This window comes from Salvelinus fontinalis, chromosome 42 (genome assembly GCF_029448725.1).
Source record: "Salvelinus fontinalis isolate EN_2023a chromosome 42, ASM2944872v1, whole genome shotgun sequence".
Classification (NCBI taxonomy): domain Eukaryota; kingdom Metazoa; phylum Chordata; class Actinopteri; order Salmoniformes; family Salmonidae; genus Salvelinus; species Salvelinus fontinalis.
The window spans coordinates 5,355,825-5,369,802 of NC_074706.1; the positions used below are offsets into that span (position 1 = coordinate 5,355,825).

General features: G+C 44.3%; 1 protein-coding gene across 3 annotated transcripts in view; it reads right to left on the bottom strand.

Moving 5' to 3' along the window:
- LOC129840935 (mineralocorticoid receptor-like) overlaps nucleotides 1-13,978 on the bottom strand; it is a 100,360-nt gene that overhangs the window by 40,379 nt on the left and 46,003 nt on the right. For 2 of the 3 annotated variants that reach the window (XM_055908982.1, XM_055908981.1), the window contains exon 3: nucleotides 5,249-5,385. In XM_055908982.1, the coding sequence (XP_055764957.1) occupies nucleotides 5,249-5,385 (137 nt within the window). The remainder of the gene's footprint in view (nucleotides 1-5,248; nucleotides 5,386-13,978) is intronic. The other variant, XM_055908983.1, reaches the window with a different exon arrangement.

The following is a 13,978-nucleotide window of genomic DNA, read 5'->3' on the forward strand; positions in this document are numbered from 1 at the left end:
ACCACTGATGACATGTGAATAATAAGCTAGCAGCACTCAACAGTTAGTCTTCCAGACCAGAAAGGGGATCCGTCCCAAATGGCACCCTATTTATTATAGTGCACTAGTTTTGACCAGAGCCCTATGCACTGTTTAGGAAATAAGGTGCCGTTTGAGACGCAGCCCAGAGCAGCAGTCCACATGGAGTGGTTTACAGAGCCCAGCTGTCTTGTATCAACACACTGTCTCAGGGATGACTTCAGGGATAAGGGAGGGGAGGGATAAGGGAGGAGAGGGATAGGGGAGGGGTAGTGGAGGGGAGGGGGTAGTAGAGACTAGTTCAATATGTGAAGATGCTTTGCTTGGAAAGGTACTATATCCACACTTTTCGAACCGCTTTTATATACATTGTCTGCTATGCTAAGTCAATTCAAGTCACGTACAAAACCATATTCCTACGTGAGGTAACAGAGACTACAGTAAGCCTGAAAAGTTCGTTTTGTAGGTACTGTATGAGGTGAAACAATGACCAACAAGGCTCAGAAATGAATGATAATTTGTCTATAACTTTATAGGAGATAATGATTCTACAGCAATACCTCTGGGTGTTATTCATAAGCCACCGTAACCCTTTTCATTTAGCAACAGCTGCTAAGCTCAATAAATGATGCCTTGTGCTCAATTACACAGAGAAGGCTATTTGTCATATCAACTAAATGTATATAAAAGACAAACGAATGAGTATTAAAATGCATACACCGTTATTCTCAAAATTACTATGGAATAGTTATTAATTGAAATGAGAGATCTTTACTTTAAGGGAACAGTTAGTGGGCGAACATTTCCGTAATGAATGAAACATCATCTGGTTTCAGTCTGGTGGGAGGCAGCATGGAGTGGAAAGGGAAAGGGAGATACCTAGTCAGTTGTACAACTGAATGCATTCAAAGAGAGGTGCGGTTGGGGGACTGTCTTAATTGACATCCACGTCATCAGCGCCTGGGGAACAGCGCCTGGGGAACACCTTGTCAGCTCGGGGATTCGATCCAGCAACTTTTCGGTTACTGGCCCAAGAGGTGTATATTGTCACGGCCGTCGTTGAAGGAAGACCAAGATGCAGCGTGGTGAGCGTACATATTCCTTTTTATTTGAATGTCGCCAACAAAACAACAAACAACCGTGAAGCTTAACAGGGCTATGAAGCCTCTAACAAAGTTAACTTCCCACAATGACACAAGGGAAAAAGGCTGCCTAAGTATGATTCCCAATCAGAGACAACGATGGACAGCTGTCCCTCATTGAGAACCATACCCGGCCAAAACATAGAAATACACAAACCTAGAAAACAGAACATAGAATGCCCACCCTAAATAACACCCTGACCAAACCAAATAGAGACATATAAAGGCTCTCTAAGGTCAGGGCATGAAATATATACTGTATATGAGCAATTCCATTGAGATCAGAGTGGTATACTATTCAGCTGACCACAGTTTAAAGCTACACTTACCAAACCACCAAAAACGACCATTCACACAAACCCAGTCCATACCTAGCTTACGTCTAACCCAAAATTGAATTATAGACCTGAATTATAGATCATATTCCAGTTCCTTCCACTACTCACACACTCCGTAGCATGGTCCTTTGTACAGTATCGCCTAATCCTATGGTTATTGCCAATACCACACAAAGAGATCTGAGACCAGCCTATAGACTCATCGACTTTGTCATTGAGAGGAAGTGGCCCCTCCCTAGTACACAGGATTTTAATGTGAGCTGACGATGAGTAAAGAATACTAACTAGCTGTGGGTTGTAAATGGGTCTGAGACTGAGTCTGTAACTGGGTCTAATGGGCGGAGGCAGTAGGAGGCCGTCGTGCCTGTGAGGCAGCTGGGGGGCGCCTTGACAGAAATTAAACATGGATTATTTCTCCCGTTGTATTGACGTTGTTCTGCAGTCTCCTCTCATAGCTCATTATCAGACTCACAGAGGCCAGGTTTTTCACATTGAGAAAAGAGGAAGAGGAAGAGGGGGATGAGGAGAGAGGAAGAGGGGGAGGAGGAGAACTAGAACGTCTCCTCACGTCCTACTTACACCTCTCCGGAGCTCGATGCTGACACATCACTTTAGTTTTCTTTCTCTCGCTCTTGTTCCCTCTCTCTCGCTTACTTTCTCTCTCAGCCCCTCCTCTCTGTGTCTGTCTGTCTCCCCCTCTCGCTCTCTCATTCTTTCTGTCTGCCTCATTCTCTCACTCCCCCTCCCTTCTATGTCTGTGTCTCTGCCCTCTGTCTCTCTTTTGCAATTCCCCTGTCTTTTTCTCCTACTCTCATTCTATACCCTACCTCTCTTTCCCTCCGCCGTTTCTTTCCCGCCCACCTCTATCTTTCTTTCCCTCCCACTCTACCTCTAAGCCTCTCTCCCCCACCCTCCCCCTCAGAGCAGCTATGCTGATGTCAGGTAAGGTAAGCGCTAGCTGGGCTCACTGCACACATCACAAAGGACACACATACTACAGTACAAGCAACCTTGATGACATCATCCCACTAGTTCACATAGAGTTTGACCAGGCAGCAGCTGCACCAGAACAGACCCCAGAGTAGTCAGTTCAAATATAATATACAAGACACTACATTACCCACAATTCATATAGCGTGTAACTAGGCTATTCCACATCTAAGAGAAAGACTGATGGCCTACAATACCTGACAGTACCAGTTTAGATGTGACACAATCTTCTCCTTAAGTCATTTTAAGGAGTAGGATACTTGTCCGGACGCTTATAAGAAATCTCGCTACACCCTCTGACGAACGATTAAACAGGCAACGCTTCAATACAGGACTAAGATCGAATCCAACTACACCTCTGATGCTCGTCAGATGTGGCAGGTCTTGCAAACTATCAAGGATTACAAAGGGAAACCCAGCCGCGAGTTGCCCAGTGTTGCCCAGCCTACAAGCTAAATGCCTTCTATGTTCGCTTCGAGGCTAGCACCACTGAACCATACATGAGAGCACCAGCTGTTCCGGATGGCTGTGTGATCATGATCTCCGTAGCCTATGTGAGTAAGACAGGTTAACATTCACAGACGGATTACCAGGACTCAGAGCATGCGCTGACCAGCTGGCAAGTGTCGTCCATGATATTTTCAAGCTCTCCCTGACCCAGTCTGTAATGCCTACATGTTTCAAGCAGGCCACCATAGTCCCTGTGCCCAAGAAGGCCAAGGTAACCTGTCTAAATTACTATCACCCCATAGCACTCACATCTGAAGCCATGAAATGCTTTGAAAGACTGGTCATGGCTCACATCAACACCATCATCCCAGACACCCTGGACCCACTCCAATTATCATACTTCCCCGACAGATCCACAGATGATGCAATCTCTATTGCACTCCACACTGCCCTTTCCAACCTGGACAAAAGGAACACCTACGTGAGTATGCTGTTCATTGACTACAGGAAACAGAGGGCCGAGAACGCCCCCATTCACATCAACTACCTCGTACCCCTGCACATTGACTTGGTACCGGTATTCCTTGTATATTGTCTCGTTATTTTATTGTTTCCTTTTACATTTTTATTATGATTTCCTTTTACATGTTTTATACATTTGTCTTACTTTTTCACTCTGCATTGTTAGGAAAGGGCTCGTAAGTAAGCATTTCACGGTAAAGTGTACACCTGTTGTTTTTGGCGCATGTGACAAATACAATTCGATTTGATCATTTGACATGGCTATCTAACACACAGAAAGAGGACATGTTTAGGGGCTAATTGAGCAAGTAAACAAAGCAGCAGTTGTTCCACAGAAATCGCAGCAGTTTCCCATGAGGTAAACAGTCTACAGATTCCTACTGTGTATCCCATTTGGAATTGAATGAGCCTAAAATAAGACTGAATAGGCTTGGGTGATAACACTCTTAACCAACCTCATGTGGCCAACTCTGCTGCCTGCTTTCTGCACAAACAGCTACACACACACACACACACACACACACACACACACACACACACACACACACACACACACACACACACACACACACACACACACACACACACACACACACACACACACACACACACACACACACACACACACACACACAGATCTTCAGCTGTTATATGTTAACTCTTCCCAGCCCTCCCGGGCACGCTCAGAGTGGAATGATTTCATTTCTGATCCGATAACCCAGGAGACCTAATCCGGTTTCATAGGGATACATATGTTTGTAAATATCATCAAATGAAGATAATTCAATAGGAGTTGACTGTAGTTCCTCAGTTGACTGCTGAAAAAACACCTACCGACTGCCTTGTTGGTGCTTGCCTGCCTCCTCGGAGAGTGTGTGTGTGTGTGTGTGTGTGTGTGTGTGTGTGTGTGTGTGTGTGTGTGTGTGTGTGTGTGTGTGTGTGTGTGTGTGTGTGTGTGTGTGTGTGTGTGTGTGTGTGCCCGTGCATGTTTGTGTGTTTGAGATTTAGCCCAGCACCTCATGCTACACACAGAAATGAAAAGCGCATTATGAGTTTTTGTTGATTTTCCCCAGCTAAAACACAGCATAAAGGGCTGTTATGGGAGAAGTATATAGTTTGTGAGGTTTTTATGATTTTCAGTCATCTTAGGCCACAAACTGTACATGCTGAGAAATTTAACCTTATTTGTTTCTGACTGAATCATACATTTCTATTTAAAACTATAAATATTTCACAGGTAATTATCTAGAAGCTCCAAAAATGGAGTCATTCGTAAACACCAGTTTACGACTTCCTTTTAAACTTTACTGGTGTTTTTTTGGACTGACTGGTCTGGTGTCACCTCTCTCTGGGTGAGTATGTTTTGGGTTTGAGCTACTTTGTTGCTAGCTCAGCTTTTTCTCCTGGAGGTTATTCCTCTGAGACTATACGGAGACTGGTGTGAGTTAGCCTAGCGCCAGGGCGCTAACTTAACTTAGCATTGAGGTTTCAACCCGCTAATGGAGGGGTTGTGTTTTGCACACAACCAAAATGGCCGACAATTATCTTTAAAGGCCATATCTTCTGACCAGGCATACTCCTGTCACAAACAACTGTACTACTATAGACAGAAAAGCAGATTATAAACAGAAGCTCTTTAAAATGCATTTCACACTTTCTTTAAGACTTTACTTTACACTGTGTCCCATTTGGAGTCTGAGGACATAGAAGGGAGGGTTCCTCAGACTTCAACAGGAGGCACACTAGTAAGCACCCAAACCCAGACCCAAACGGAAAGGCGTATCATACTTTTCCTACCTTCTACGGCTCTCTTGAAGAAGACCTTGCAGCTGCCGCATGTAACAACCCCGTAGTGACATCCCGATGCCTCGTCCCCGCAAACCAGACACACTTTGGCTGTGGACGACGGGTGTCTCAGCGACGCGCTGAAACAGAAGCACACACCGAGACGACACAGTTTAGCCTTTAAAGCTGCCAAAGTAATTGTTATCCAACAACATCAGAAACGGAGGCCTCTGAGATACTGTGAAACATTCACATTTTTTACTACGTAAACAGTACATTAGCTGCACAATGTGGCTAACCATACGGATCCCTGCCAACTGACAGAAAAGAGAAAGGACTTTGCACTTGTCAGATTTACTGCAGCGAGTTGGAAATGACGCTGACAGAAACACAGAGGAGATGTCTTTAGCAGGCTAAGAAAAACAAAGGACAAACAAGAGGCTGTGAGGAGGGATGTGTGTGTTTTTGTGTGTGTGTGTGTGTGTGTGTGTGTGTGTGTGTGTGTGTGTGTGTGTGTGTGTGTGTGTGTGTGTGCGTGCGTGCGTGCGTGCGTGCGTGCGTGCGTGCGTGCGTGTGTGTGTGCGTGCGTGCGTATTCGTGCAAAATAACAGCAAGACTGTGGAGTTTATTTGGCCCAGATGACAGAGTACAGGTTAAAGTCAGAAACACTACAGTCGAAAGGTAGAAACTGTTAGCAGATGTTACACTAGGCTGACCTAACAATATCTCCCCTTCAACTACCTATCGCTGATGTCTAAGGTCAACTTTGAGACAACTGTTTCCTAAATAATGGATTCTATGATATGTAGGCTATAAGTCTGACCTACGCCGTTGTCCACGTGTGGAGAGATATGTCAAACCAATGTAGATAGACTATCAGCCAAGTTGATAATGGGACAGCTCCCACTATGGACTGACCTGGCTGCAGAGTTCACATCCTGTTATGTCAGGAGTCTTGCTCCATGGTTAATGATTCTCCAGGTGGCAATCAGGGGGCGAGGACTTAACTTGTTATTGATGACATGGATAGGTTGAACACTTAGTTACACACACACACACACACACACACACACACACACACACACACACACACACACACACACACACACACACACACACACACACACACACACACACACACACACACACACACACAGAGGTATATAGGTGGATCGCTTAGTCACTGGGCTCAGGGCATTGTAGGCCACTTATGTACGCGTTGATGTGATGACACATCACACACGTTGGCTCAATCATGTTGTTCTCCATATCTATGTTGTGAGTCATGCTATGGCTTACGGGGTCACTATGGCTTCCGGGGTCACTATGGCTTCCGGGGTCACTATGGCTTACGGGGACATTTTCTAATAATATGCTAGACGAGTTCACCTATGCCTTAGTTCAACTTAACCAGAGCGTACTGGGGTTATGCAAGAAATACTGAGTGACGACTCAATATCGTACTGTGTAGCCAGTGTCATTGGTCAATTGGCCTGCTGTACTTGGGCAAGGTCGAAAATGAGGCTTTGATAAGATATGGCTATGCCGTTATGGTAGATAAGTTCAAATCTACACTGTTAGTTACACGTACCATAAAATACATTTCTCTGAGCACTGAGAGATAGAGGAAGGGAAGGAGAGAAGTATACATTTAGCCCAAACATTTACAAAACGGACCAGGCCTGGGTGCTCCAAATAGTTTCGCTGAATCAGCAGAGATCAGATTAAATCGTTGGGTGAAACCTGACATAGTTTTCGGGGCAGGAACTCGGCAGCGGCACAGTGATGTCCTGTGGAAAGGTTTGAAAGTGACCCTTTCAAATGATGCACATGGCATCAGCCTAAATTGCGGGAGTAGTTGTGAATACACTGTGTACAGTGGGTAACATATTGAAGGCTTGTTTCTCAGGGCGTGCCATTCATTAATGCCAGTTATTAATGTCTACTCCAGATATTGAGTCAGCCATTACCAAAAGCAGTCCATGTAGAGAGAGACGAAAAAAACAGACAGAGCACAGCGCTGTTATTGACAAGAAGGCTTATTATTCCCGGGGTATTTGAAGTGTTTAATGTAGGCTACAGTACTGTGGAGTAAAAGTTGTACATGGTAAAAATATATGTTTAGTCTATATTACACATTTTTGCTGATTTACACAAAAAGAACCTATGCACACAAACACACGTGCATAGAAACACACACACACACCCTACCCCCCACCGAAACAACAAAAACAAGGAGATAGGTACAGAAACAGGACACGTCGTATCAAGACATTAAAAACGACCTCCCTCCAGCCCCCCCCCTTCCATCTAATTACCTCTCTCGTCTCAATCAATAACACACAAGGTGATTGTCTGGTTAGCATTCTACCGACATCCTTCATCAAACGAGCTGTCTTCTCTCACAGACACACACACACTCAGGCACACACACTGGCTCTACCACACACACCTCCTGCCAGGGCTTGCTGGAGGGGGTAAACCAACAGCGGCAAGCAGATAGGATCAGGAGCGCTGATCTAATTCAACCTTCACCATCTACACACACATTCAATTTCTTAGCGCGCTTAGAGGAGTCTATCGAGATGTGTGTGTGTGTGTGTGTGTGTGTGTGTGTGTGTGTGTGTGTGTGTGTGTGTGTGTGTACGGGTGTGTGTACGGGTGTGTACGGGTGTGTGTACGGGTGTGTGTACGGGTGTCTGTGTGTGTACGGGTGTGTGTGTGTGTACGGGTGTGTGTACGGGTACGGGTGTGTGTACGGGTGTCTGTGTGTGTACGGGTGTGTGTGTGTGTACGGGTGTGTGTACGGGTACGGGTGTGTGTACGGGTGTGTGTGTGTGTACGGGTGTGTGTACGGGTGTGTGTACGGGTGTGTGTACGGGTGTCTGTGTGTGTACGGGTGTGTGTACGGGTGTGTGTACGGGTGTGTGTGTGTGTATGGGTGTGTGTACGGGTGTGTGTACGGGTGTCTGTGTGTGTACGGGTGTCTGTGTGTGTACGGGTGTGTGTACGGGTGTCTGTATGTGTACGGGTGTCTGTGTGTGTACGGGTGTGTGTACGGGTGTCTGTGTGTGTACGGGTGTCTGTGTGTGTACGGGTGTGTGTACGGGTGTCTGTGTGTGTACGGGTGTCTGTGTGTGTACGGGTGTGTGTACGGGTGTCTGTGTGTGTACGGGTGTGTGTACGGGTGTCTGTGTGTGTACGGGTGTCTGTGTGTGTACGGGTGTCTGTACGGGTGTCTGTGTGTGTACGGGTGTCTGTGTGTGTACGGGTGTGTGTACGGGTGTCTGTGTGTGTACGGGTGTGTGTACGGGTGTCTGTGTGTGTACGGGTGTCTGTGTGTGTACGGGTGTGTGTACGGGTGTCTGTGTGTGTACGGGTGTGTGTACGGGTGTCTGTGTGTGTACGGGTGTCTGTGTGTGTACGGGTGTGTGTACGGGTGTCTGTGTGTGTACGGGTGTGTTTACGGGTGTCTGTGTGTGTACGGGTGTGTGTACGGGTGTCTGTGTGTGTACGGGTGTGTGTACGGGTGTCTGTGTGTGTACGGGTGTCTGTGTGTGTACGGGTGTGTATGTGTGGGTGGTTCTATTTATGATCAGCCTGCTAAGCAGACCTCATTTCTCACAAACCCAGTCATCTTTCCCACACCAAAATGCATTGACTGGACTCTGTAATATCAGCAAAACGATGCAGAGATGCGTGGTGAATACAGGGCCAGTAAGCCAGTTGCCTTGCCACGTCACAATAAACTCATCCACCCCCCCCCCTTCCCCCTGCCCCTGCCTCGCTGCCGGCCGGTCCCCGACAAGGTGACTTCCCCTCCCTGGGAGGAGTTATGTAGGTCATCCCGACTCCTGCTTATGAAACAAGCAGACAGACAGCGGGCCAAGGCTGGCTGCAGTGACTGTGCACACACACAGCTCCAACAGAACTGTAGTATAGTGAAGGAAGACAACACCCAGCCCAGTCAGGAGTCAGGATAAAGAACTTACATAGGCTACATACAGACACCCCATTCCCTATGGGCTATCTCAGCATACCTGTTGCTGGAATGTTTTTTTACATGAACCTACCAACAACAAACATTCTGGAATCTAATACTTGTTAGTTGGTATATCTTTATTTCAATAGCATATTTCTACTGTACAGTTAAACTGTTAAACCTCTATGGCAGTGGTATTCAAAGTTTTTCAGCTGGTACCCAATTATTTTCCCCAGAATTTCTGGGGACCTTATTTTTCCCTAATATTTTCTTGTGACCCCACCATACCTCAAATCTAATGACACAACCTTAAAATCGGTAAATTCATTGCATTTTTAACTCTTACCAAAATGAAAAGAAACCAATAAATACATTTGCTCAATAAAATGTTATTTTTCAAATTGTCTTTCTCAAAAACGTTTGTATATTTTCCCATTCAATAATCTGTACTCAATTTTTTTAAACATTTTGGCGACCCCACTGCATTTCCCCCGCGACCCCGACTTTGCACGGCACTGCTCTATGGAGAAACAGAGACAGTTGTATGAAGAGCTCTATTGTACTTTCACCAGAATCAACGTAACCACAGCTCTCTCCAGTAATGTCTGTTTATTGCAATGAGCTCAACCTCTTTTCATACTACAGCCAGATATTAGTGTCATCCTTCCATCTGTTCCTGGCCCAAACCGTGCCAACACCCAAATGTGCTTTATAAGACTGCAGCAACAAATTAACACTAATAATCAGCCATTTTATATGTTTCGCGGAGTACGAGTTGATGACCAGAATCACTTGTTTGGTCTGTGAAAATGATATTCGGGTGTTGTTGGTGATGTTCTGAACATGACGTATGCTATCAACCCTTGCAGTTAGCATAAGTATATAACGCAACATTCAACCAGCACTCTGCGATGAATCAGAATCAACAATGTCAATATCTACCAATTTTTCAGTTTTTCAACTCTTTATGCATGGAGTATACCAAACATTAGGAACACCTTCCTAATATTGAGTTTCACTCCCCCCCCCATTTTCCCCCCGGAACAGCTTCAATTCGTCGGGGCATGGACTCTACAAGGTGTCAAAAGCGTTCCACAGGGATGCTGTCCCATGTTGACTCCATTGCTTCCCACTGTTGTGTCAACTTGGCTGAATGTCCTTTGGGTGGTGGACCATTCTTGATACACAAGGGAAACTGTTGAGCATTAAAAATCCAGCAGCGTTGGAGTTCTTGACACAAACCGGTGTGCCTGGCACCTACTACCATACCCCATTCATAGGCATTTAAATATTTTGTCTTGCCCATTCACCCTCTGAATGGCACACACACAATCCATGTCTCAATTATCTCCAGGCTTTAAAATCCTTCTTTAACCCGTCTCCTCCCCTTCATCTACACTGATTGAAGTGGATTTAAAACAAGTGACATCAATAAGGGATCATAGCTTTCACCTGGATTTACCTGGTCAATTTATGTCAATTGGTGTCCTTAACGTTTTGTATACTCAGTTTATATGACTTACTTAGTTTATAATGCATTAGCATAATGACTCTAAGTCTAGCTAGCATGCTAGCTGTTCCAATAGGCGACTCCCTAAAAAAACACACCACTTCAATACAGCTATGACAGGAAATTATTTTTCATAGTAGGTTAGGAGAGCATTTTCCCTAACCTTAATCCTAATCCTTTTCCTAACTTTAACCTAATTATCCTAATCTGCTACATACATTCTCCTAATCTGCTACAAAAAAGTAACTTCCGGTCGTAGCTGTATCAAAGTGGTGTGTTTTAAGGGAATCTCGTTCCCATAGACTTCCAGTCAATGCGCTAAAGCTAGTTAGCAATTGCACTAAAGCTAGTGAACAATTGCGCTAAAGCTAGTTAGCAACTTCAAACTGCAAGCAGGTACATAAAACAGTCTCCACGAGTTCATCTGACTCTGGGGAAGTAGATAAAGGGCCTCATTGCCAAAATCCCAAACTATCCCTTTAAGAGCCCAATGTTCTACCACCACCAGACACATGCAAAAGCAGGTGATATATCTAGCCTCAAGATACACGTCTAAAAAGGAGCTCTTATTCTTTTCACTCTTGACCCCAGTCTCTTTTAATATATTTCTTTACAAAAAGTCCCAGGGAAGCATTTTCATTGTTTGTAGTCTACCTTTAATCTTCAAACAATAACACAGGCGATACAATAACAGTTTATTTCATCGCACAAATATCTCGTCAGAAAAACTTGAGCAAACAACCTTTATTTCTCGCTCCATATGAATCCCTAAAATATCTATGGGATTGATTCCCCCAGCAATATCTCACTAGAGACTCTATTTTGTCTCAGGGGACTATGATAATGGGAAAACTAGATAAGGCCCGGCGATGTGATTGTGGGTGTGAAGCCAGAAAAGAGCCACTCACTGACTGTGCGGCGAATGCGTTATTGGGCAACAACAGGACAGATGTTGGAGCTCAAACTAGACACCAGGATAATTTTGATGTCACACTAGGATAACACTGAGAATACTCAGAATGCTTCAAATATCTGGACACTTTCTCAACTGTGTAAGGAATGCTTTGTCAGCATGAGTTAAGTTAGTGAAGATTGGTGATTTAGCTAAAGTTAATGGTGGTGGTATTAGGGGGAAAGGCAGGGATCCACATAGAAAGATATTATTGGCGATTGTTTATCGCTATGGATGATAAACAGCCTATTGGATGTCCTACAATAATTGTCTGTCGATACAAATGTTTTTTTTAATATGTATTTTTTTTATTCACTACAAATCTGTCTTAGTGTGTCAGTTGCCTCTGTATTATGCCCGGCTAGAGAGAGAAAGGGTTAGTTTGTTTTTAGCTCAACACTGTCAGTTAGCCTCCAAGACCAGAACACAGGTCAGGAAAGGAGAGTGCCCTTGGGGTCAGATGAACGCTGAAATGAGGTTGGATGTCGGATGGTTACCGTGGAAACTGAACAGAAAATAACAAGGTATCTGCCGTCATTGACAAAGTAACGGGAGGCATTCTCAGAAGGTTACTTGTGTAAACGCATTACGTGGGTGATTTTAGATGTCATCGTAGTGACCATTAAGGCAGAATCCATGTGAGGGAATCAAACCCGTTGACCCCGATAAGTACATTAACATTACATATCACGTAAACAACCTGGATAACCTCACAAGTGCTCTGTTGGATAGAAGACAAAGATGTCATTAGTTATGTACTATACTGCTCTCTTTCTATCTCTCTGTCACTCACATCTGAACTACACACAGAGTGGACATAAAGGATGGGGGTCATGGAAGTGTGTGTGTGTGTGTGTGTGTGTGTGTGTGTGTGTGTGTGTGTGTGTGTGTGTGTGTGTGTGTGTGTGTGTGTGTGTGTGTGTGTGTGTGTGTGTGTTTCAAGTTTTAATGTCACGTGCACAAGTGCAGTGAAATGCCTTTCTTGCAAACTCCAAACCCAACAATGCAGTAATAAATATTGAGGTAGCACTAAAAATAACAAGGTAGAACAAAAACACACGAGAAACTACATGCAGAGTCAGTTCCAATACCATATTTACAATGTGCAGGGATACTGGAGTGATAGAGGTACAGTAGATATGTATATGGGTAAGGTGACTAGGCGCGCGTGTGTGTGTGTGTAGGCTTACCTTGGGTACATAGACAGCGATTTAGTCACTGAGTCATTCCACTTAGCTATACTGTATTACAGGGGTCAGACAAGAGCCATAGCCTCACTGAACCCACAGTCTTGAAAGAGAAGTACCCTTGACTTGTGCAAACAATAGCGCTACAGTACAGTAACCCGCTATGGTCTAGAGTACACTATTTATATAATCCACACCTCAAAATGTAGAAAAAGATTATGTAAAACAAACAGAGAGAGGGATAAAGAACGGATAAAACGAGTTATGTAACTTGTAGTCAGACAGCCTAAACATTAGGACACCCACTCACCACCTCCCAACGAGACACAGAGGTCTATTGAGGTGGAATTAGAGACTGTTGTTAGGGAGCTACTTTACTTCAGCCTCTGTGAAGGTGACCCTAGCATAAGACCTGTTTGGAGAGTACCTGAGCACACAGAAATCTGATATGTGTATCCCTACGCCAGACTTCTGTTACAGTGATACTATGGTTACAGTACTGTGCACTGGCCAGGTGGTAAAAGGTTAACTGTGGCCAAAGCTGCTTTCTATGGGTTCTGATGCTTCTAGCCTTGAGTTGCATTTTTGACAACATATCTACAGTTTTTCACTTTTGAACGTGTATAGATTAAGGCAGCCCCCCACACCTCTCTGATTCAGAGGGGTTGGGTTAAAAGCAGAAGACACATTTCAGTTGAATACATTCAGTTGGACAACTGACTAGGTATCCCCCTTTCCCTTTCCATTTTTTTGTATTGCTTACTGGGTATTGTCCAATGAATTCTGTAACCACTCCCTCTTCAAATCATGGCCTTTGATGGACTGTCGTTTCTCTTTACTTAATTGAGCTGTCTACCAAATAGGGCTATTTCTGTATACCACCCCTACCTTGTCACAACACAACTGATTAGCTCAAATGCATTAAGAAGGAAAGCAATTCCACAAATTAACATTTAAGAAGGCACACCTGTTAATTGAAATACATTCCAATCTAAAATATAAATATTTGTTTAACACTTTTTTGGTTACTACATGATTCCATATGTGTTATTTCATAGTTCTGATGTCTTCACTATTATTCTACAATGTAGAAAATAATAAA